Source organism: Urocampus carinirostris, chromosome 5 (assembly GCF_059441175.1).
Source record: "Urocampus carinirostris isolate Australia breed hairy pipefish chromosome 5, RoL_Ucar_1.0, whole genome shotgun sequence".
In the NCBI taxonomy this organism is placed as follows: Eukaryota; Metazoa; Chordata; class Actinopteri; order Syngnathiformes; family Syngnathidae; genus Urocampus; species Urocampus carinirostris.
In genome coordinates this window covers 39,336,078-39,362,079 of record NC_142353.1, presented here as the reverse complement: position 1 = coordinate 39,362,079, position 26,002 = coordinate 39,336,078, and the positions used below count along the sequence as shown (strand labels likewise).

Sequence of the window (26,002 nt, the reverse complement as noted above, 5' to 3'; positions counted from 1 at the left end):
AAACACTCAACAAAAAAAAACATTTTCAGAACCAGATATCAAAAAGGCATGCTAAGTCCACAGGACAGATTACTCAAATTTTATGCGCAATAAATAATTTTAATCAAATTTTCCATCTTCAAAAGAGAAGCTCATGCAATGATCAAACTGTATGGAGTTACAATAAAGACCAGTGAACCTTTTATGAACAAATTATGCTTCTTTGATAATACAGGTGTCGTAGATTTTAAGTAGTAAAAAATTGTTGAGTAGGACAACTATGTTGATGTCTTGTTGATTTTGAATACTAAAATACTATGACTATATAATGTTAATGGCAGTAGTGTACATCAGGACAGCTGTAGGGTTTATTAACATGGTTTAGTGGTTTATTGCACTAATAAGCCTTGAAGGACAAAAACATAACAAACTGCTGATTTTCAGTCATTTCTTTACAATTTTAATTCCATCTTTGTCATTGCATCAGTGGGAATAAAACAATTAATTCCCAGAAGCAAATACTTTGATGTGAATCTACGTCATGGAAGATGATTCGAATGCATGCTACTGGTACCCAGGCATAAAAGCTCACATGGAACGCTTCAGAGCACATCAGTCCAGATTACAGGCTGATTCTAAATGTCGGGGAAGTGGACTAGAAGAAACAGATGGATCCGTCATTGTTTTTTCCAACCTTTCAGGAACTCGCAACCTAAGGAAATGTGGGGATGCGGGAACCTTTCATGTTCAGGTTGAAGGTCACCATTGGGAAAGGATGTGTCTAAACTTGCCTGGATCATCTTTTGTACTCTACTTTTGTGGGATTAAAATCAAATTCTTTAAAAAAATCACATGGCTTACTGAAATTTAGGTGCCTTGACCCAAAAATATACTTAGTGAGTGTACCTGAGTGGGAATTATTAAAATATATGATGTATGCGGTTAACTGTTTTATTTAAAAGCTACTCCATATAGTTTGTTTAATGTTAACAGGCAAAAACGGTCTTAAGGTCATCGAAACTTGAGGTTAAGGTTACTTCTATACCCTCTGGAAAGAAATGTAATGCGCTCTGAAATGTGCATGCGTGCTTCTCTTGTAAGAACAACCGGAATGCTAATTAGCCTGGTGCTTTAATATCTAAATGTCAGATGTGTGCTTAGGCTACAATCCTGCATTTGCCCTCGTTTTTTGCTTTAGATAGAAGCAGGATTGATTGTTGTAAAAGCCTGCACAATTATTGAGTCACGTGTGAGAAAAGTATCGTTTCTCTTTTAGAAATATTTATATATTTTTTGCCCTTTTCACTTTTTTTCTCCAGCGTCCTTTTATGGTGATGGCTTTGTACAGCTGAAGGCAACAGAGTCGTCCGACCATAACAAGCTCCGCATTCGCTTCCGAACTTCCAGTAGCAATGGCCTGCTGTTTCTCGCCGCTGGCCAGAGCGACTATATTCTGCTAGAGCTCCATGCTGGTCGCCTGCAGGTGGGTACATCCATGGCCCCCATGCATGAGCATATGTGGTCAAGCATACATTGGATGAGCACACACACCCATCCCTACAAAAATTTGTGCTCACACCATGGCTGACCGACCCGAAGCAATGACTCCAGCTCCACTGACAGTGTCAGTCTCGCAACCCGGTAACACAAGCAGACAAGCCTGCGTGACGCGAGCTGAGTGCAAGCCCCATACCGCTCCCTTCAAGTCACAGCTGCGCATTCTGAAGGCTCCATGTTCTTTTTGTGTTTAGTATAAAAATAATTGATATTTCAACTAACGATTTGATCACAGTTTTGATCAGAGCAAATATTGCAAGGAATATTGAAAATACATAATTGATAGAAATAATCAGAGACGTTTCTATGCAGCATGCACAATGGACATGCCAAAAATGTCCCCTCTTATTGCATAGCGTATATATTTGTGTAGACTTTTTTTTTTTTTTTACTTAAAAAAGTTTGAGCATTTGTTTTACCATTGATCTCGCTGACCACAATCGCAAAACATTGGATGTAACGGGAATCGAACTCATGTCGTAGCGGTGGTAGCGCCAGATGCTAACCACTAGACTGCCAGTGCTATGGATGACACTTGAAAAGGCATTAGGATTTATCTCATTATTAAACTACTTTTATTGATCGTACGAGACTCGAATGTAAGAGCATGAAGAAAACAAAGTCACCCTGAAAGATATAAACAAATGCAAAAAATAATGACGAAAGAAACAACTTTGAATCAAATAGATGAATGGAATATCATTTATTTTACTTGTTACATTAGAAATGCATAGCAAAATTAACATTTGTCTCTTGTGTGATGGTGAGATAGAAATTGAACGCCTTTTCTTCTGTCATCAATACCACTGGTGGTCCAGTGGTTAGGGGTGGTCCAATTACAGATATGACCCAGGTTCTATTCCTGTTGAATCCAGTCAAAAAGTTTGAACCGGGAAAAAGTTAAACTAAATTTATACCGATTTCTAATAAATATAAATATAAATAGGGGTTTTCATTCGTGCGCGATAGACACGAATAAATCTCATCTCATCAGCTGCACCGCTTATCCTCAGTAGGGTCGCCCATCCCAGCAATCATCGGGCAGTGGGCAGGGGACACCCTGAACTGGTTGCCAGCCAATCGCAAGGCACACAGGGACAGACGACTCGCTCGCTCATTCACACCTAGGGACAATTTGGACCGGCCAATCCACCTGAAATGCATGTCTTTGGAATGTGGGAGGAAACCGGAGTGCCCGGAGGAAACCCACGCAAGCACGGGGAGAACATACAAACTCCGCACAGGAAGTCTGGTAGCTGGATTTGAACCCACACAGGAGGTTCCCAAGACCTTAGAACTGTGCCTGCACACGCGCTAACCACTGCGCTGCCGTGCTGCCTATACGAATAGATCAAATCTAATCAAATTTCTTTTTTGTAAATCACTTTTCAGGAAATAAATTGCCACTCGAAGTGCTGTATAAAAACATTCAGTGTACAATAAGACAATAAAATCCCCTCCTTTATCTCCACCCAAAAACACGAAACACCTAATACAATAACACGATTAAATACAATAAATAGAATGAAAACTAAATAAGTAGTAATTGAAATAAAATCTGATTATGGCAAGTCACAGACTAACAATGAGAGGAATGGGACCTGAGGAAGGCTTATCCACACTGAGGGATGGCAGCAGACGGCCTCAGGATATTCAGCCATTGAACCACACCTGAAAAGTGGTCCTCTCTAGGGCTGCAACTAATGATTAATTTCAGAATCGATGAATCAGTCAATTATTTTTTCGATTAATCGAGAATCGGATTTCTTAAAGACATTTCTTAATTCCTCCTCTTTATTCAGATATTGAAGATTTGGACTGATGGAAAAAAAGTGGAAAAACAACAAAATATTCCGTAACATAAAACGACAACAAATATAAGTGTAAACAAAAATACATAGAAATGAATTCTATACACCTATGCAAATATGTTAAATACTATTTTCAAAATATCATATTATTTTTGGACTTATCAAACAAAACAAAACAAAAGCAATACATTTAAATGTATGTATAATTGTTTTTAAATGCAAAAAAATATATCTCAAAAAATGTAAACAAAAATCATTATCCCCATTATCTGCACTGTTTCTCCTCAGTATGGTCGCAGGGGTGCTGGAGCTTATTCGCACCTAGGGACAATTCGGACCGGCCAATTAACCTGACATGCATGGTTTTTTTTAAATGTGGGAGGAAACCAGAGTGCCCGGAGGTAACCCACACAAGCACATGCAAACTCCACACAGCGGTTGCTCCCTAGATTTTTATCACGTTCGAGAATTGACTGAGGCGGCCCCGGAAGGGAAAGCTAACAGTTAGGCTAATAGCAAGGCTAACAACTCTTAAGACACCACTGCCGGACGTGGCTAGTCACCAACGCCAGATCTATTACCAATAAAACAGATTACTTGGAGGTACTACTCGCTACATTTGTGAATTTGTATTTTAATCATCACAAAGACCTTGCAGAAGTCGCAGGGACCTTACTAAAGCGTGTAGTTTGCCAGCCGCTCTCCTCATCGTTTTCTTTCACTGAAAAGAATGTCCCTCCAATTTCATTTCACTTGTGTATAATGACAATAAATACCATTTATTCAACTGCAATCCTGTTTCTATTTGTACATCTATAGTTGATTTTTTGTTAGTCGTATACTGTCAGTCTCTAAGTATGTAATCTCAAGTTTTGTTTGCATGTCACTATATTTATGTTCCTCCACAAAATAAAGGAACAGAAAATGCGCTTTTCTTTTAAAATCGAAAATCGCGTCAAAATTGCAATTTAGGTCTGAAAATGTTTCCCTAAATTGTGCAGCCTTAGTGTGAACCCTACTGTTTTTCATGGCTGTTCTTCACTAAGCTTCAGGAGGGCGTGCACATTCTTAGTTTCCTTTAACAGGCTCAGGCCACCAAATAATTGTGTTCACTGGCACAACTGAACATTTGTGAGTCAGCCTACAGCGTCTCTCTCCCAGGAAGCCGGCACTCGTTTAGCAGGGACTCAGCAGCAAGCCTTGACAAGCATGTCATCAGAATTAGTTTGGGAAGGTGACATGGTGCACTCAGGGTATGGCTTAAGGCAAGAACATAATTATGCTCTTCCTGCTTGAAATCCTGGGCAAATTCCTCCACTTTAACAACAGGTGCCATCATATAACAAACAATAAGGCATCAAATAAAGAATGTCTTGTAACATTGTATGTTTCTTTTTTCCGCAGCTGAAAATGGACTTGGGATCTGGTGAGCAATTATTGGAATCCGAGAGAGGCACCCAACTTAATGACCTTGCCTGGCATTCACTGGAGGTCAACCATCTGAAGAACAATGTCACTATGACAGTAAACAAGAACTCACACACACGTGTAACGATCCCTGGCTCTCATCATGTCCTTAACATCTTAGATGGTATCTATGTTGGAGGTTCACCCGGCCTTGACAGGCTTTACCTCCCCAGAGACCTACATGGTTTTCGAGGCTGCATGGAGGACATAGTCTTCAATGAACATGATCTGCTATCATCACTGAGGCCATACACTGGATATAAGACTGTCCATGAGGTGTCGCTAGGTTGTAGTCCCCAGTTTTTCGCTACTGAGGACGACCCCATTAGTTTTTTTAGCTCCAGGGCCTACGTTTCTCTCCCCCGGTGGAACGGACAACTAGAAGCTGTGTTTGAGTGTGTCCTGCATACCTCAGCCAACGAGGGCATAATCCTGTATAACTCTGCCAAAGAGGGAGACTTTGTGGCATTGGAGATTCAAGAAGGCTTGCTTGTGGCCATCCTTGGAAAAGGTGGTAGCAAGATGGAGTTACGGTCCCTTAAATTTATCAATGACAGAAAATGGCATGCCATCAAGATGCGCTTAAATTCTAAATCGCTCGAATTAACTTTAGATGGGGAAATTGTAAGAAGCAGTATGGGCTCTCGCTCAAAGGGGCTGCAGTTCAAAGGCTACACTTTTATTGGCGGTATTGACGACAGCAACCGATCGCAAGTTAGAAAAGCTGAGCTGGCCTCTCTGTCAGGGAGGCGAATGCGTGGTGGCTCTTTCAAAGGATGTATGAAGAATATTCAGTTGAACAGAGTGAAGATGAGTCTGGCAAATGCAGTGGTCACAAAGGACATCTCAGTTGGTTGTGAACCTGAGAAGGAACCAGTGTCATTAACCACGATTACTCCCACTAGTGTGCCAGGATCTCTGTTTTTTTTAGTGACACCAACACCATCTCAGCACATGTCAACACTTGCAAAGGGTTTGGACAGACGGTATGGATCCAATTTTGTGCAGTTAAAGCCATTGGTGGTTGAAGAAGGTGGTCGAGCATCTCTTGAGGCGAAACACATCAAGGTACTCCTGGATTTTAAAGTGCTTGGGATTCGTCAGTCTCAAATTGTATTCCAAATTCAAGATCAACCAACACATGGTCAGATCAGGCTTGATGTTGACCAGGATCAACCCCAAAACACTTTCAGCATGTTGGACCTTTGGCATGAACGAGTTATGTACATCCACGGAGGTTCAGAGGAGCCAGATGACTTTTTCCTCTTTTCAATAGCATCCAGCAGTCGGAAAGAAGTTCCAAACTATCTGAAGGTTAACAAACTGTACCGTTTCAACATTACGGTTACCCCCACCAATGATGCTCCTGAATTAAGTCTCCCTGAAGGAAATATTTTTGTCTTGATAGAAAACTCCAAAAAATGTCTCACTACGGATGTTCTGAAGGCCACAGACATTGACAGCAACTATGACAATCTCGTTTTTACTTTGCTGGGGAATCTGAATGCAGATGCAGGCTATTTGGAAATTGAAAATAACCCTGGAACAGCTGTTTCCTCATTTTCTCAATCAGACTTGCAAGATTTTAGAGTGTATTATGTTCACACTGGAGTCAAAAACTCAAGAATAGTGCTTAGAGTCAGTGATGGGGAGAAGGCTAGTAACACTGTAGTTTTAAGAGTGATGGCTGTTGAACTAGAGTATAAGATTGCTAACAACACAGGTCTAAATGTAAATCAAGGAGAAATAGCCTCAATTGGTTCACAACACTTGTCCGTAGAAACTAACGCTGTCAATCAAGTGATTGACATCCGTTACGATGTCATCGAACAACCGCAGTATGGAGAGCTCCAAAGACTCCACTCCAGTGGTGAATGGCGGTCCACTGACTCATTTTCCCAAAGGCTTCTAGAAAAGGCAGAGCGTCTTAGGTATCTTAGCACATATCATGAGATCCAAACATACAATGCCACTGATTACTTTAAATGTACAGTCATTGTGGCTTCAAGGGCAACTACAGACATTACTTTCCCTATCACTGTGAATTGGGTGAGATACAATCTGGTGAGGAATGTAATTATGAATTTGGACAAAGTTAGGAGAGTGACTCTCGACTCAGAATATCTGTTTGCTGCAGCTGAGGGTGTGATTGTCTCTGAGGGGGATCTTTATTTTAGGGTCCTCACCACACCAAAGAAAGGGAAACTTCTATTGGACACAGTGGTTTTGACAAAGAACACGACCTTTAGTCAAAGAAATGTTACGGATCGAAAAGTCCACTATGAACTAGTTGACCGGCCTTATGAGGACATACATGACAGATTCAAGTTTCACCTGTTTTCCAAACATGCTCAGTCCCAGAACTATGATTTCCAATTTTCAATTAAAGCGGATGTTAATAATGTTTTCATCAGGAATGCCGGACTGGTTCTTCTGGAGGGGGAAAGTAAGATTATCACAAAAAATGAGCTGTTTGCAGAAACATTGCTTACTCAAGACCTGTACTACACTGTCATTGGTAGTCCCAAAAGTGGAAGGCTGGCTCGTATAACACAATCAAATTCTAACTCAAGCTACAACGACATTTTAACCTTCAGCAATCAAGATCTTTTAGAGGAACGGATCATGTATGTTCACAATGATGAAGAAACAACCCAGGATGAGTTCACTTTCATTGTATCCACCACACAAGGTTTCAAATCATTCATTGCCGATAATGAAATTGGGGCCAAAGAGGGAACGTTCAATATATCCATTCAACTTGTCAATGATCAAAAACCAGTCCGTGTTATTGATCGTGTTTTCCACGTGGTAAAAGACGGACGGCGGCTGCTCACTATTGAAGATTTGCGATACCATGATCCAGACTCCGATTTTGACGATGCGCAGTTGATATACATCCGTCGTGGAATCCCTGTGGGAGACTTGGTGTTAGTGAGCAACACCAGTCATCGACTCTTTGAGTTTCGGCAAAAAGATTTAGAAGAAAAAAAAGTGTTGTTTATTCACAAGGGCGCAAGCGTCGGCAGATTTGTGCTTTTTGTTTCGGATGGCAAAAACTTTGTGTCAAGTCTTTTAGACATAAATGCACAGGACCCTTTTTTGAAAGTTGTCAACAACACTGGATTACTGGTGCAGAAGGGACAGTCTGTTACATTTTCTGCCCATAATTTCACCACAACCTCAAATCTGGATATCCGAGATGATCAAGACGTCACTTTCACTTTGGATGACGCTCCTAAGAATGGAGGAATTTATCAAAACAACATAGTGGTGGAGTCATTCACACTGTCGGACCTCAAGAATGGATTAATCTCTTATCAGCATGATGACAGCAAACATCTGGTAGACCATTTCAACGTGACGGTAAATGCTAATGACCTCCAACTCAAATCTAGGATTAATGTGAAAGTCTACCTGGAAAGTCACCAGAAGCCACCTGTCGTGCAGCATCGCAATAGCTTACTGGTAGAGGAAGGAAAACAAGTCAAGATTGACAAAACTATACTAGAGGTAAGTGGCAGTGACATTGTCTTTTACTTTTTATTATTGTTGTCATAATTCTAATAACAGAGTGTTACACACACAGGTCACACATAAGGACAACGTGCCATCTGAAATCGCGTTCAAAGTCAAGGCGGGTCCGTACCACGGCTTTCTCAGGAATTTTGTGGCAAAAGATCAAGACTACATCGGAAGCGAAGATTTCGCTGTCAAGACATTTACTCAAAAGGACATTAACAGCGGAAGCATCCATTATGTGCAAGTGGAGGCTGACAAAGGCAACGACACCTTTGTCCTTGAGGCCACTAATGGTGTCACAGACGTAGGTGACATAAGCATGTCAGTTAATATCATTCCTCGCCTTATTCCACTTCATGTATCAAATTTCACTGTGGAAGAGGGTGGCTACAAGGCCCTGACAAACAAAGTACTTGAAGTCAAGAACCGACACTTTGATGGAATTAACTTCCTTTTTAATGTGACTGAGCCTCCACATCATGGACACATTGAGCATTCCCGCCACCCCGGTGTGCCCTTGACAACATTCACCAGGAGGCAGGTACGATGCTACACCACTTTCTTAATTCCAAAACTCTTTGAAGATTATATTTCTGGAAGAGGTCAATTGACTACTTTAATATGAGTCAGAAATTATCTCATAAGAGAAATATCAGCATTTGGATCCTATGAATAATTCAAAGAAAAAGCCATGGAATTGAAATGTTTTTCTCTTAGTTCAATTTCAAATGCTTGATAAATGCTAATTGAATCACTATTCTGTGCATATGGTTTGGAAAAAAACTCACAGTGAACGGGCCCTCATATTTGTACGTATAAAAGTATGACATTTTCACAAGAGCTGGGAGGGCGGGGTGTGCATTAGGTAAAAGTCCAGTTTATGGTAGAATTTTTATAGACAAGTCTTCAAACAAATTTGACTTTCAAGGGATGAATTAATATGATAAATATGATAACAAGCTCCCAAGAAAGCGACCATGTCACTCGGATCAGGGTGTTTCCTCTAATAAATTTTAATAAAATTTCTTTTCATTTATTCTGATGATTTTTTTAACCAGGTGGAGCATGAATTCATCTACTACGTTCATGACAGCAGCGAAACGTTAGCAGACAACTTCACAGTGGCTGCCAACGACACGGGTTTGAGGAAGCAGAGCGAGGCTCGCACGCTCTTCATCCAAGTTACAGCTGTCAACGACGAGTCCCCTGTTATCATAACCAACAGGGTCCTTAGGGTAAGTCTACTCTACTGCTTAATACTTGGAACGTTTACCAGGAAACTTAAAACTGCTCTGCCAAACACTTCATGAAATTGAAGAAAGATGCCAAGGACGATTAAACACATCTTGGCTGTCATGGTACCAAGCCTGTTAAGTTTTTGAAATCCACTCTCTGTGTTGAAAAGCATGAGTTTAATGTTGACTAATTATTTTTTTATATATTCACACAGTTATTTTGAGAAGTATTCCTTTAATTGGATTAGGGGTCTTCCTGGCTCTGTTTATCGTTTTCATGTTCTTTCGCTTGGTGTTTTCCCCTCCTATTATATTCAGGATTCCTTTTACTTTCTAAAAAAATATGTTTCTAGGTTTATGAATCCCTCTAAATTGTCCATAGGTGTCAATATATGATGCCTATGGTCAGAAAAAATGGGCTCTAGTTTACCTGTGCCTTGAATAAAAGCCACTAACGTGATATGAGTTTGAACGGATGTATTACTTAACAGTCTTCTGTCCACAAGATGGCTCTCTTGCACTTCAACATTAATATCTCTTTGGTTAATTTTGTTGGTGTGCTTGGTAATTACAGCAACCTACAAAAGTGTTGAAATTAAATGATCAATTGATAGAAACATAATCACCTTTATACAAAGATGCATCTGAATACACCTGTAAATATATTGTTGATATTTATGCAGCAGTGCAACTAGATGAACACCTGTCATTTCATCGTGTATTTTATGTTTACTAATTCAATTGGTTCATTAAATGGAACATTTAGAAAAAAAACACTGCCTAAACGAGATGATCTTTTAAAACACTTTCAATTGGTCCAGGTAAGAAACTGTTCAAATTAAGCTCGTTTGTCTTTAATTTTGGGTGACTCAGTCAGTGTTAACGCTGCTTCTCAAGACACATCCTCGCTCCAGCTTGCTGCTAAACCGGGGATTGCCCGAGGTGCTATAGGACGCTAATTAGATGAACATATGGAGGTGTTTTGTGTGATAATGAGAAGTGCGAAGGTCCCTTGTTGGGTGGCTTACAGGTGCTAATTGAAAGAAGACTCCGTGCTCTGTTCCAGTAACAGCAATTTACTCTAGGCAGGTGACATCTTGGTGCAAACCCTGTAATTTGAACACCATTTCATCTCTACTAGGTCATAGTCTGTTTTTTATTTGATTTGAAGTCATGATTTCTTGGAAGAGGGAGAAGCGTAGTTAAACACAAATGAAAATCTGCTAATTTTAGTTACCATATATTTATTTGCAGGAAGGACAAGATAAATCTTTACCTTGATATAGAAAAAGGTGACATCCATTTTGTGCTTTGTACATCACTTCTTGTAAACTCCATAGAGCCAGAACTGACACTGGAAAAGAAAAAGGCGAAGCACTGTCAGGGTTTGCATCTTCGGTTGAGAGCTGCCTGTGGGAATTACGACTTATTTTCATGGCGGTATTATGCAATGGCTGCTCTGCCACATCAAGTACGAGCTCATTCTTTGTTGTCAACTCTTTAAATAGCTCATTACTTTGCCTTGGAATGAATCTTGCACATCACCATGGGGTTTTTGATTTTTAACTTTACTTTAACTTGGATTCATACATTATTGTATTTCCCCATGTAATAATAATAATAATAATAATAATTTCCTTTGTATTGTCATTCTTTGTAACAATGTACACAGAACGAAATGTCGATACACCTGACCCGTTGTAGCGAGTCGATGCAGCCGCAGCCAGAGGGCGCCGCCATTATACCAATTAGGTATGTCTCGGCCGAGGCGCGAACCAGCGACCTCCCATGTTAGCTTCATTAAATGTCCTGACTTATTAGAGACTAATAACTTTTCATGGTTTTCCGACTTCATCATAAGATAGCTATCAAGCTAGCGTTTCAATTCACTCTCTAAAAGTTAAACTTTTACCTCAGATTTTCTTTTGTCGTATAAATATTTGCGAGAGTTTATTTTTATTTTTAACAATAGACACAACATTCATAAGCAGACAACGTTGTAGGGATTTTTTTGACTAATGGTAAAAAGTAGATGACCTTTAAGGAAGCTGTTGTTCAGAATTTCAGAAATACTATCTTATGTGATTTAAATATCTTGATATATCCATACTCAACTCTATACTTTCATTTACTAGCAAAGAATGTTATTGATGCCTTTGAAAATGACAGATTTGAATGAACGAATTAAAAAACCTTATTTCAAACATGAGAAAAAAAACAAAAGAAAACCAGAAGTCAAAAACTATGTTAACATAACATTTTTAAAAAGGAGTAGGGAGAAGTAAATGTTTATTTAATTCTACCCCTTTGACTGTCTTCTAAATTGTCTCACAGCGAGATCTCTTTTGTAGTTACAGTAAAATTAAGACGGTAAGGCGCACCTGATTATAAGCCGCACGCAGTACATTTTTTAAAGGGAAAAAACATTTGTACATACATGAGCCGCATCTGACTATAGGCCGCATGTGCCAACTTTGAAACATGAGATATTAACTGAGAAAGACGGCACATAGAAAAAGTTTTAATAATATACGGTACCTTAACCCTTTAACTGGCCGCCGGTGGGCCGCCGGAATTTTGATAAACAAATATGTGTTCGATGTCACCAGTCACTGAAATACGTCATGCCACATATTGAAATCTTAAACTTTTGGGATTCAAGATATGATGACCATTTTAAAATATACTGATTACAGAAACATCATTCGCAATGATCGTAGCAAGGCTTTAGGGCTAGGACCTTAGCTTGGCCTTTTGGCTGAGAGTAAGTGTCCTGGCTCCTAGGCTTTGTAGCGTATTATGAACTGACCGATAACGGATAATGGATAATGAATAACGAAGATAGAACAATAACCCTTAAACCCCCCCCCCCACTATCAGTCGAAAACAGGATTCACATTTTTCCTTGCCCTCCCTCATGTAGGTTTTGGATCAGATGGTGTAATAATAGTCTTTAGTTTGTCATAGTCTGTGGTCTGTGCAGTCCTTTGAGACTCCTCGTGATTAAGGGCGTATAGTTGACTTGACTATAAAGCCAGCGTAACTCACCAGGCAGTCTTCAACTTTTTCGAATGTCTGCGAAAATGCTTTTGTTACATCAAGGACAATCCATTGAATCCAACCGTGTAAAATATTTACTCTAAAACACACGATGATGCCGACAGATAAATAGGAATGCGCCTTAAACATTTCCACTTTGTTTGACATTCGTAAAATTATCCCCAAAATGTTAGTTATCGCTCCCCCGTTGATTGACACATTTTCTGTGATTGTTTGTTCATGATAGTTTTATTCATGCCCGAAGTTACATTAAACTTACGTATTCCTCGACACATATATTCCTCGTGTCTCACCCTTACCATTACTGCTTGGGCGCCCCTCGTGGCCGTTAAAAAAAATTGCATAAATTAGCCGCATCTTCGCATAAGCCGCAGGGTTGAAAGCTTGCCAAAAAAATCGCTGCTTATTGTCCGAATTTTACGGTTACATATACCAATAATTCTTAAAGGGGTATTGAGTTCCTGTCAATAGATGTCAAGCATAAAATGAACATTTTCATTAATTCATATTCACATGAAAATCTTTTTTTTTTTCATCAATTTTTTTTCATCCTCGCCAAAAAAACTAACAATATGGCACTATGAATATCTCACTTTAAAATGTGCTTGTTAAATGTGTTTTGAAAAAAGAAAAGATTTGGGAGGTCTTCATTTACTTTAAAAGCGCTATATAAATGCAGACCATTTACCATTTGTCCTTCTTTGGTTCATCAAGGAGACATTTTTTATATTGTTCTGCTTCGGTGATTGATGTGCAATGAAAAAAGGCTAAAGGAAATTTTATAAAAAAAAGCTGTATGGGAAAAGAGCCTTGGAGCTGAAAATCTGCAGCATCCTGCGTCCATTGTGAGTCATTTTTAAATAAAAAGGCACAGCTGCCTCCAACGGATTTCAGCTATGTTTTTGCAGCTGTTATGGGATATTCTGATATAGTTTACAAGTAATGACTATATATCTTTGTCCTATGATAATGGCTTTTTGTAAGCTTCAAATTATTATTTTAGGTAAGATACAAAAGTGCATTCTTTTGATGTGTCTTAGTTCTCAAATTGGGTTACGTGGACTTCTGGGTCTTGAAAGTTATTTTTAAAGAAACTGAAAAAGAAGCATTTTTAATAAATAACTGAATTATTTTGAAATCGTGTTGTTATCTTGGTTAAATTTAGTACTTAACATTAAATTAACCAACATTGTTAGAATAATAAAAAAGAATCCAAAAAGAGCTATATTATTTGAAAAATATTCAGTAAATATAAGAAGTGGGCATGTTTTTATGATTTGGGTCTCTGCTTGTCATTAAGGTCGAATGGGGGGTCCTGAAGTCAAATCAGTTGAGAAGGAGTGATCTAGGGAATCCCTAGTGAATTTAGACATTATTATTATTATTATTATTATTATTATTTTTAAATTAATGTTATTATTACTAATGTTTTCATTAGTCTGGGCCAGGAAAAATTGTCAGACATTGTTCTGGTCTGTGGTACAGAAAAGGTTGCTGACCATATATTTCATGTTGACAATGTCTGTGTATTATTTTTTATTCCAACATCCGTTGCAGCCTAGTCATGCTCGAGGAGGGATTACCTCACGTGCGGTCCCTTCTCAAGGTTTCTTCATTTTCCTGATGCTGAGGTTTTTGAGTTTTTCCTTGCCCTCATGTAGGTTTTAGTTAAGGGAATCGTTTTATAATAGTCTGTAGTTAGCAATAATCTGTGGTCTGTGCAGCCCTTTGAGACCCCTTGTGATTAAGGGCTATACAAATAAACATGTCTAGATAAAAGAAAATAACTGACTTGACTTAACCACTGATATACAGGTTTTGTACAGGTGCTTGAAATCCTTTAATATACTTGAATTTTAATGGATTTCAAGGTTTGAAAATGCTTAAATTTTGGGTAAAATTGTTGCCATGTTTCCTGGAAGTCTGACTTGAAAAACCACTGATTAAATGATAAAAAATAAATGAAGTCTGCTTGAAAATGACGCCTGCTTTGGTGGCTTTGCTTTGCCATTGCATTTTTTTCCCCGGACTAACGGCAGCTGGCATTAGTTTATCTTGCATCACACCCAAGAAGACAGGTGAAGAGATCAAGATGGCACCTAAAGAATTTGGAAAATTGGCTTTGAATGTGTTGAAAAGTGCTTGAATTTGACCATGGAAAATGTGTACGAACTTTAGATATAGGTTATGGAATTAAGAAGACTGTTAAGCCTGTTCGTTTGTAACACACATGTTCATTTACCTTATGTCTAGGTTTGGGTGTCCTCAATGACTGAAATTAGCCATGAGGATTTGAGGGCGCAGGACCTTGACACGCCCCCCGAAGAGCTCCACTTCATGGTGACCCCACCCAGCAATGGACACCTGGCCCTAAAAAGTTCTCCCATGACTGCCGTTCTCAACTTTACACAGGCCCACATAGACAAGGGACAGCTGTTGTTTGTGCATAAAGGTAAAATAAATTTCTTAATCACAAAGCAGCAAGAAGTAACTGATTCTCCTGCATTCGCGTGGAGACTTTGTTGATCAAAGCTCAAGACTTATCATACTTCAGAAGTTAAACCAATTTTTTTACAGCCTAAATTAAGAGTTTTATTTCTGTGACTGTAATTACCGTATTTTCCGGACTCTAAGGCACACTTAATATACTGGAAAGTACAGGCATAAAAATCATACATCCTTAGTAGAAACTCAACGTCTTGACATCAAAAAGGTTGACCTACTTCCATTGTATATATGAGGTAAAAATATTTTAAGGTGGAGAGAGAGCCGTTTTGTCAGATTTCCCAGGGAGAATCGTACGATTAAGGTTGTGAATTGCATTGAGGTTGTGGTTTTAATTAAAATCTGTGTAGTTTCCACAGGCTGGAGTACTGCATTTATCTGTGTGCAGTGTGCATTCGATTTTATCTCATTATCACACTCTTTTTATTCACATTACCGGAGACATATGTTCGAAAATAGAGATACAAAGGTTTGTCCATACTGTCTATTTTTGTGTTGTACTATCTACTTGTGTGTCTGACTGTAGTGTCTGCTAGCATAGTGTTTTTTTTTCATCTTATAGACACTGAGGGTTGAGAGTAACATCATTTCAATTGTTTATTTATGTTGCAGAATTGACAATAAAGCTGAATTTGACTTTGAAAGATATAAATAAATGCAAAAAGCACAGAGATAGAAACAACTCTTTGGTGTAACGATTGTCACTTTCAATGCTTAGTTTAAGCTGAGAAGTCAAACAAAATCTTATAACCGATTTTTGATAAAAAAATTAGTTGTGCGCGTGATACACAAAAAATATGGTATTTCCTCCACACCCTTCTCACCTTTATAAGCCCTGACTCATTTTCATGCCTGGTAATATTGAATAAAAAACGGAATCATCTCTAAATCAAATTTTTTTTACAAAAAATATGGTATTTCCTCCACACCCTTCTCACCTTTATAAGCCCTGACTCATTTTCATGCCTGGTAATATTGAATAAAAAATGGAATCATCTCTAAATCAAATTGGAAAAACATAATTGCATTAAAATGCTACTACTTACTGTAACCATTTATTAAATAATCATTCCGTTTTAGCAGTGAAACAATTTTTTTCCCCTTAGAAATATGTTTTTCTTTTGTTTTTTAACGCAACCTTAGCTCTTAAAGTAGTATTAATTCCATGTGCCTTATAGTCAAGTGCGCCTTATAAGAGAAGTATTTTTCACAAAAGGTTAATTTTGAAGGTGTGCCTTATAGTCTGTATAATACAGTATCATGTGTTACTTAATAATGGTATAGACATTTTTTGTATTTTGCAAAAAATAAATGAGGTGGCTGGGGAAAAAAAACTTCAGCTATAGATTTTTTTTTTTTCTTTTTTTTTTTTCAGGTGCCATGTCTGGTGGACTGAACTTCCAAGTCAATGACGGTGTGAATTTTACACCCCGGCAGATCTTCAGCATCACTGCAAGAGCTTTGGTCCTCATTTTGGCGCAAAATCGCCCCCTTAAAGTTTTTCCAGGTAAATAAAACCATGATGGAAGAGTCTATTTCATCTGGATACCTCTGCATCTTATTGCCTTTTCTTTCAATAACCAAAAGAGGACAATTTTATGTACTTCTACTGTCAATGCTCCAATATGTTGATAAGGAACCATGTTCTATTGAATAATTAATCATTAACTGGTGCAAGGTCAAAGTCCAATTAATCAAAGTTACCATTAATAACGTTTAATGGGAGGTATGCTATTTCCATACAGTCGAGTTAAAAATAGGCTGCTGGAATGTCTGCCAGCTGTCCTGGGATTTCCAACCATCTGGATTGACTGTTTGGAGGGAAACTATTATGAAGGTTGCAAACAGCTAGTTGGCATGCTCTGCGGTGCTTCCCAGTGTGAGAGTTTGAAAAGCTTTATGTTGTTGTTTCAGAGGAATCAAAGACATTGAAAAAAAACACATTATTTGAGCTTTAGCACACTATTGAAGGGAAGCTTGATGGTGTGAGAAGTACAATGGATCAGTCTCACAATAAATGTGTATTCATCTTCCTCACACTGCTCAAATGCCATAAGATTGGCCTTGGGTAAATCTCTTCTTTACAAAATGGTTGCATATGAATCGTTATGGACTCATAATGGCTTTGCACTGTTTCTGTTTGTACCATTACCAAGACAATGAAAAGTATTCACACGCCTATTCAGTCTTGTGTCTGTTATTGTGTATTATTTTGTACATTAAGTTTTTCTCAAACTTTTTTCATTGCCATATGACTTGGGTATAAGAGCAACCAGTCCTGAGTGTCCTTTGCCCGCTGTCTACTGCGGACAAGCGGCTGGAAAATGAATGAATGAATGTTTTTTTTTAACTTTTTTTCTAAAATGAAGTAGAAAAATAAAATGTGTCAGTGTGCAAGAAAATTAAAGCATCAAATCAAGAAAATAATCCTTATAATGCTCAGCATAATTGATATAAATGTGGATATTCCAACCACAACAACATATTCATTTATTTCAAGATTATTTATTCTTATTTTTCAAATAAGTCGAAAATTAAGTCTGATGATAAAGAATATATCTAAAACATTATTTTCTGTGTAGAAGGGAAGCAAGTGCTTTGATTTTGAATTAACACTACTTTTTAAGAAACCGATACAGTTTAAAAAAAACAAAACAACAAACTCAAATACTCCTTAAGGTGCTTTCAAGTAGCAACAGGGGAGGAAGTAGAGAAGCTTTGGTCTATATTTATTTCAGTAGTCCTTTAGTTAAACATGCTCGTTGCATTGTGTTGCATGTTTCGGCTTGTCTTAGAATTATAAAAGCCCTTTAGGATAATTTTTGATGCACCTAAGGTCGTATTTATCTCCTTCCTTGGTGTATAGCAGAAGCCACAACAAATGTTAGATGAGTGTTAATTTCTTTGGAGAAACAGCACTTTAACTGAAAGTAATTGTCCTTTTGTTCAGGGTCTTCAACAGCAATTTCAAATAAGGACTTGCAAGTGGTAACCAACGACGTCAGCAGCACTTCCAACCGCACAATAACATTCAGTGTAATTCGACATCCTAAACTGGGGCGCCTGGTTAGGAAGCAGTCTGAAAATGTTTCTGTTGACATTTCAACATTCACGCAAGCTATGGTGGGTGGTAAACATGGGATCATTTAATTTCTGATTCAGACAAAAGCTGACTTTGTAATGCTTTGTTTTGTTATACCGTACAAGGTGGATCGAAAAGAGGTGATGTATATCCAAACCCCAATTGAGTCCGTGGGCTGGGAAGCCATGGACTCGCTGACCTTATCCGTGACTTCACCGCCTTCGTCTCTGGAGAGTCTGACTTTCAAGATTGATATCTCCTATGATAATACACGACCTGAACATAACACAGTCCTTTTGGCAAATACAGGTAAGCAAATTTTGAGTGGTTTCTAAAACCATTATGCACACCGTCAAGTAGACCCTGGGATATGGAATTATTCCATCCTGAGGTGGGGATCGCAAAATGAAGTTGCCATTTAGTTGGAATAGAAACCTATAGTAATTACTGTAATTCTGAACGCTATGTATCCCAGATTAAAAACTTTAAAATAACATAATGGTATATACCAGGAGTGATTACTACTTATGAGTTATGTATGTGCAAATGATTAGATACACATATATTTATAAAAAATAGAAATGCAAAATTAAAATTGCATGTACCGTTTGTGTGATGTGTCTTAAGCTGGCACAGTGGAGCTAGTGGGTGGATGCAGAGGGGGAGTTAGGCCGTGACGGTGCATTAAAAAATCAAACTGATTTAAAAACTTCCACTTGCAAGGATTGTCATGCCTTTAGAACATTTTCATGCTTTAATTGCCTCTATATTTTTAATAGTCGTCAAAATCGTCAATTGATTATGGCCGGGCGACTTAGTGAGGGTAGCCATCTTTGTATTTCTTGATCATCGTAAGCTTTTTTTCAATGCTATTCATGTTTTTGCTTCTCCCATCTCTGTGTGAATTAAGACCCATAGCGAAGAAATGCAGGACAAAAAAAAACAAAGCATTTATCACCGACTTGCAAAGACTTTACGAAGCACACGAGATTCTCAACTGAATGAAGAAACAAAAAGGCATTGTGGCAGGTTGTCAGCCAAAATCATATCTGCGTTTTAAAGTCTGGAAAGAATTAATAAAAACTATGACTTAAGAAGTACTCTTTCAAAACAATAAAGCTTGGACGATTTTATTTGCCAATGATGCACATTGCCCTTGGCATAAGTGTCCCCTCCCTCAATTTGTTATTTAACAATTTATGTTATTTAATATTTCTTCGTGGTTTAGGGCATTTTTATTTGGAAAAAAAAACAACTGCCAATCCGGCTGTTTTAGAGTGACTCGTGGGGATTAATTTATATGCATTTGGTTTTTTTACTATCGGTTTACATAATGTCATTGTTATTAACACTTCAATCCACACTCTGTTAGCTAATTTAGATGAAATACAGTACCTCTACTTTACAGTGATTAGTTTCAAAACTTTGGTTATTTTCCTATTTTCCAGGTGCTAATGTAACAGAAGGGGAGAGCGTCACTATCAACAAGTCCATGCTCGACGCCACTAACCTGATGCATAAATTGCCGACGCCTCTGCGGAGCAGCAACGAAGTCTGGTTCCAGGTGGCGCCATTGCCGCGGCATGGCGTTATAGTCGTGGGGGAAAGAAACCTGACTAAGGAGAAACCTAACTTCTCCCAATTTATCGTCAACAAATTTGGCATCACCTACAAGCATGACAACTCGGAGACGGCTCACGATTCATTTGGCTTCAGCGCCTGGGTGAACCCAAAGGGCAAAACGGCCCAACGGCCTTTAGATGACATTGATGTCATCGAGGAGTTTTTCAACATTACAATCATTGCTGTAAATGACCAGCCGCCTGTGTTAAAGACTAAAGCACCGAGTCTGGATGTGGTACAGGGAGATAGCGTAGTAATCAAACCAGAAAACCTCAACGTGGAAGACTTAGATAATCCCCCTGATGATATTGTCTTCACTGTGATTAGCAAACCAAACAATGGCTACCTTGCTCTCGTCGGAAGACTGAATGAATCGATTGTAACCTTCACCCAAGCCCACATCAACAATGGAAGTGTTTATTTTATCCATGATGGCAGCCCTAACTCTGGGGTGTTTTACTTCAGTGTGACCGATGGCCTCCACAAGCCAATTTACAAACTCTTCAATCTTGAGGTCATAAAAATCACCATCACTCTTGTCAACCATACAGCATTGATGCTCGAACAAGGCAGCACTTCCGTTTTCCTCAGTGAACACAACCTTGCTGCTCGGACAAATGGCAGGAACTCCACAATTCATTATCGGCTCTCCAGGCCGCCCAAGTTCGGCAAACTTCTCTTGGACAATGAAGAGGTGTGGCAGTTTGAGCAGGAAGATATACGGGAAGGACGTTTGGCTTATCACATGACCGATCTTTTGTCTCCGGAAGACAGCTTTGAGTTCACAGCCTTCACCTCAGAGGCCAATCTGAGTGCACTAGTGTTAAACATCACCGTCAACCCTCTGATCCAGGTTGGCAAGTCGGTGAGGGCACCCAGTGGGATTATCTTCAAGCTTAACTCCGCTTCCCTCGATGCTTCTAAACTGTCTGATATTTGCCGTTGTGACCCTGTCTTTGAAATTGTGTCACACCCCATTAATGGGAAAGTCGTCCGTCCGAAGACTAAAAGGTGGCGGAAATCTGAACCAGTGGAGTCTTTTACTTACCAGGATGTTTTACAAGAGAAAGTAGGCTTGGAGTTAAATGCCAACATGACAGGAGCTCAAGAGTTAAACGACTCACTGGTGTTTTTGCTGAGAGCTGATAACGTCCAGCCTGCTAAAGGGGAGTTCCATTTTAACATAGTGCCATATGATCCTGCGGATATTCCATCCACAAGAAATCCTGTGCCGACATCGTCATCATCGAGCTCCCAGACAACAGTCCGAACTCCGAGAAACGGGACGACTTCGCCCAAACGCTCAACAGCTGTCATTTCCACCCAGCAGCCGAGCAAAAACCAACAAAAGTTTAAAGAACGCAACCGCTGGGGGAAGTCCAACAGAACCAACATTTTCAGCACGACTCTTGGCAAACCCACCAAAGGAACGGATCGTTTCCCCTTCATCAACACGCCCGTCCGTGTGGAATCGTACCCGCAAAAAAGCTCAAACGCTCTGCTGGTCATTTTACCGCTGCTCGCTCTGCTTCTGCTCATCTTCATTTTCGTGGCGCTCGTTGTTTACCTTCGACACCACCGGCAACGAAAGCAGAGAAGCAACACGCCAAAGGAGGGCCCGCCTGACGGTCTTCAGAACAGCCAATCATACCAGACCCAGAGGTGCGCCACCGTCCCGAATGTCACAGTCACTCAGTTAAGCCCCGCCAGCTCAGGTAGCCCCGCTCTCAGTCACTTACTGGTACGGAACCGGGGACTATACGATTATAACACTGTCGATTCCAACGTTCTTATGAGTTCCTGGAGCAGCGATTCTCCTACTACATTTTCGCACTCGATCCACACTCTCACTCCCACACTTCAGCGGAATCAGTACTGGGTTTGACCACACACTGTTGGTTTCAATGACTTGTCCAGAATATCTCGATCAGAAACCACATCAAATAAGGGTTCCAGACAAACTCGTTCTTGATAAAGCAGTACTGTCCAAGACTTTTCATCTATTAAGTGTATGTCAAGGTAGTCACACTGATATCAATGCTAGGTGAATGATGTAATAGTCTGGTTGCCTCAAAGGGAAAATGTGAAATCTTTGTCCTGTGTAGCTCAAAAAACAATGGTCCTCTAAATCACAAAAAGACTGGACTGAATGACGGCTGTCCAGGCAAAAAGGGAAGAAATATTAAAGTGTATTGTTGATATTGTTCCGAGTCCCCCAAAACACAAACAGGTATAAATTCTTGCACATCTTCCCCAAATGTATATGTCTCTTTAGAGCAATCGCCATCCATCCGTTTTCTGCACCGTTTATCTCTAGGGTCGCGGAGGTGTTGGGTGCATACCAGCTCTCTACAGGAAGTAGGCACGTGACACCCTTACCTGGTTGAAATTGCTGTTGTAATTGATGCATAAGAATGCAGGGAGTGTAGACTTTTTAAATGTTTCATTTTTTACAACGGTGGGAAAAAATGCTTAAGAAAGTATAGGATGCGTGTGTTGTTTTTTTTAATTCAACACACTACTGTACCTATTTTCGTAGAACGTGAAGTATGACAAATTTGGCCGAATTGAGAAAAAAAACAATCTCCACTGTTCTTGTCAATACATTCTGCTTGTGTTTTGGTAAACCGCCAGAGGGGGCAGTTGCTCCTACGAAATGTTGCATTCTGTCCTTTACCGATGCTGTATTTGGCGTCTGACTTAGCGAATGGAGTTTCTGCCTCTGATGCGGTGCAGGCCAAGCATTTCACCATATGCTTTTATTAAATTGAATGCGCTACTGATAGATTTTCTCATTATAACCTTTATTTGCTAAAAATAGGATGCTCTGAATACTCTGAATAATCGTGTTAATGCATTTTAAGCTACTTTATATTCTCACTTTACTGATTCTATTGCCTCACTCTCGTTTGCTGTCATTACCACTCAATGAGTTAGGGAAACATACCTGGCAATTTCTTTCTATTTATGACGGGATGTCTTTAGAAAAAGCTGCTCTCAGTTGAAGGTACTGATGATCACTGGAAACGTGTATTTATATATATTATATTTTACTGTACTGATTGGAATCCTCCATCCCTGAAGAGGATACGAATCGAGGTGATGTAACCTACAAGATGTACAATTTGTTATTTAAAATACATTTTTATTAAACCACTTTAAATTATTATTTTGTCTCCTCAACATGCTATATAATGTCTCCCGTCTTTCTTATTTGGTAGCTTTTAGGATCACTCATCGCAAGAAGGAATTACACTGCAGGAAATCATTACTCTTTGTTCAAAAATGACCTATTCCAACGACAGGTTAGAAACCCTCTCATTTCCTTTATTACTATTTTTTTGTGTAACTTCACCTTTCAAAGTTCTGTCACTGAAGACAAGTTAATTAGATCTTTGCCCCTGACTCTTCTCAGCACTTCCCAGCCTTTTTCCTTAATATATTAGTTTAGTGTGTCTTACTTGGATTGAATGTCTTGCGCTCCAGATTTTTTTCGTGTGTGATAAAGAATTGAGTAAAATTGAAGTATTTGTGTGTAGTTGAAAATATTGTAGACAAAACCACTCTGCTGAACAAAATCAATGACATATCTTGGACTTAGATATAAAACAAAAAGATAATCACAAGTGTGCTTCAGGCTATCTACAATGTGTGACCTGGCCTTTTGTACTTTTGTTGACATGACATTGAGTCATAATCTTTCAGTGCTGTCAGGTCCACAGTTTTCTTTATCTTTTATCCTATTTAAGCTGGCCACAACTCAGCGTTCAAAACATCTTTCAGAGTGGATCAGTTCATCTTTGACCACAGTTTAAGCTTTTGTAAGTGTGACCGTGCAACAAGACATCGTGGAGTGCTTTTGGCCTGCTCGTGTTAATGAGCTTGCACCATTTTACTCCCTCTCACCGCCCACTTAACCATACCATTAGAAGCTGTTTATTTTGTTCTTGAGAGCTAATCAAGGCGTGTAAAATACTGCAGATACATACGGAATGTAACATGGCCGTGCCGAGAGCAGCGTGTGCCTGGAGCGTTGTAAATGTTAGACACGGAAAAAAAACACAGATTCAGTGCTAAGTGGTTTCGTTCAGATCTGTTTGATAGTTCACCTCTACAAGTCAGCATTAAGAACTTGATGGTTGGTCTTAATTTAATCTATGAATAATGTGTGTACTCTGCAGTTCATGATTGCCTTTTCTTGATAAAGTGTACAAGGTGATAATTAGGAATGTTTGATACTGACACTCAAATCTTGAATTCCCATCAATAGCAATACCATGTACCAATATGATTAGAACCTAAAATTCTCATCCCTCCATCATAAGTGATTGATATTTTAGAGACATTTCTATGACTCCTGATGTAATATTTTCCCTTAGCATTGCATATATTGGCAGTGTCTGAAACAACATCTGTCTGGACACCGGGGGCGTGCATATTTTATGTGGGGCTTACAACTTACAAAACGTCTCCGCCCGGGTGGCCGACAACTTTTTCAAGAAAAAAAAAAAAACCGAAAATATTTTCTTTTCAAATGAAACGTTTGCTTTATTTCGATTCCAAAATCTTCATTCGGTTTGGAAATTTCAGTTCGTTTGGCAATTTGCATACTCGGCAGCCAATCAGAAGCCTGCATCAAATAACTTCGTGCTTTCGTTCTAAGGTCGCGCATTTGCATATCATTTTCCAAAGAGGACGCACAGAGAACACAAGAAAAATGGATAAGTGGTTTGGAATCAAGCCAAAACCTCAGCCCCAGAAGAAAGATTCAAAAGAAGCTTAAAAAAATTGATGACGCTACAAAACGTAAACGTACATTAAAAGCATCGTGGAAAGAGGAGTTCACATGGCTTGTAGCAGACAACGCAACGCAAACATTGCATGAATGAAGATGTGTAAATACAGGAACATACTGATGGCAGATAGAAAACAGTGATCTCATATACATGCAATGAATGTTATAAGTAGATTTATAATCCACTTAATTTTAAAGTGTTGTTCACTTGTCTGCCCTGGTGTCCTGTAACTTTTTGTCATGAGTTTCAGGCAGTTTCACATATTGGCAATTTACTTCTCATTTTATTTCAGATTCCTGGTTAATGGCCACTAGTAGGCTGATACTGGTACCCGCTATCATTTTGATTACTATTTATTTTTAAAAGAAAGAGCTTGTATCAGTACTCGCTCATCCATTGATAATAATCATTGAACTGGAAAACTTAGACTATAACGAGTTTGCGTTCAATATGTACTACCGTTTGAACATGATAAATGAAATATAATAATAATACATTAAAATATCTAACAAAAATTAAGAAGCACATATTTCTCTTTCTAATTGTTGTAGTAACTGTTTACCTTATTTTTCATTGTGCACAAGCTAGAGGCGTTAGGGGCCAAAAGGAAAATTGATAAAAACATACACCATTAGTCAACAATAAACTATTTTCTTGTTATTGTGCTATCTAAATGTGTCCATTTTAAGGGGCTTGAATATAAAGCATTGAATATCTGGCCAAATTTTGCTCTTTCATGGGATAAAAGTCTGACCAAGTTGCACAATTCCTGAATTAATGGGTGCTTTAATATCTAGCATGATGTACTTGTACTGTATCTTAAATGGGTGTGTTTTGCCTCCTCAATCTTACTTCATTCCTCACAGATGCCTTTTTACTCAAGCGTCTTCCAAAGGTAAGTAACTTTACATATATTTAACTCTGTTCTTGTTATTGGTGAGGTTTAGCCGGTCATGCAAGGTATTTTCTGATGTTTTACTAGAAACCTTTTTTTTTTAATTATTCAAACGAGTTTATTTGTATGTATGCATGGTTTTGTTCGAGATCACAGATGTTTACCAACACATGGTGTATTATATAAGCCATAAAATAAAATGACGGGCGAGACTCGAGGCCTTTTACAACGATTGTTCCTGCTCGTATATTTTAATTGGTATTTTAAATGAAGTTTTGATGGAGGCCAGCCTGAGAAAATGTTCATTCGCCCACAACAACAAAAACTAAACACAAAAGGAAAAAATACTTTGGTTGGCACATGTTTTTGGCTGTTAATATCTTGGAGGTAAGCCAGAGAGGTGGAAGCTTATTTGGGTGGGGGTCAGTCGGTCCACGTTTTGTTGGTCTCCACGAATGAGGCCCCCACCC

General features: G+C 38.9%; 1 protein-coding gene across 1 annotated transcript in view; it reads left to right on the top strand.

The window, feature by feature from the left end:
• Nucleotides 1–23,008, top strand: part of cspg4ba (chondroitin sulfate proteoglycan 4ba) — a 29,083-nt gene extending 6,075 nt beyond the window's left edge. Inside the window, exons 2-10 of the mRNA XM_088336797.1 lie at nt 1,299–1,462; nt 4,752–8,327; nt 8,404–8,877; nt 9,395–9,571; nt 14,885–15,083; nt 16,512–16,643; nt 18,087–18,259; nt 18,344–18,527; nt 19,667–23,008. Of these exons, the coding sequence (XP_088192923.1) occupies nt 1,299–1,462; nt 4,752–8,327; nt 8,404–8,877; nt 9,395–9,571; nt 14,885–15,083; nt 16,512–16,643; nt 18,087–18,259; nt 18,344–18,527; nt 19,667–21,726 (7,139 nt within the window). The 3' untranslated portion in view covers nt 21,727–23,008. The remainder of the gene's footprint in view (nt 1–1,298; nt 1,463–4,751; nt 8,328–8,403; nt 8,878–9,394; nt 9,572–14,884; nt 15,084–16,511; nt 16,644–18,086; nt 18,260–18,343; nt 18,528–19,666) is intronic.
• The last annotated feature ends 2,994 nt before the right edge of the window (nt 23,009–26,002 follow it).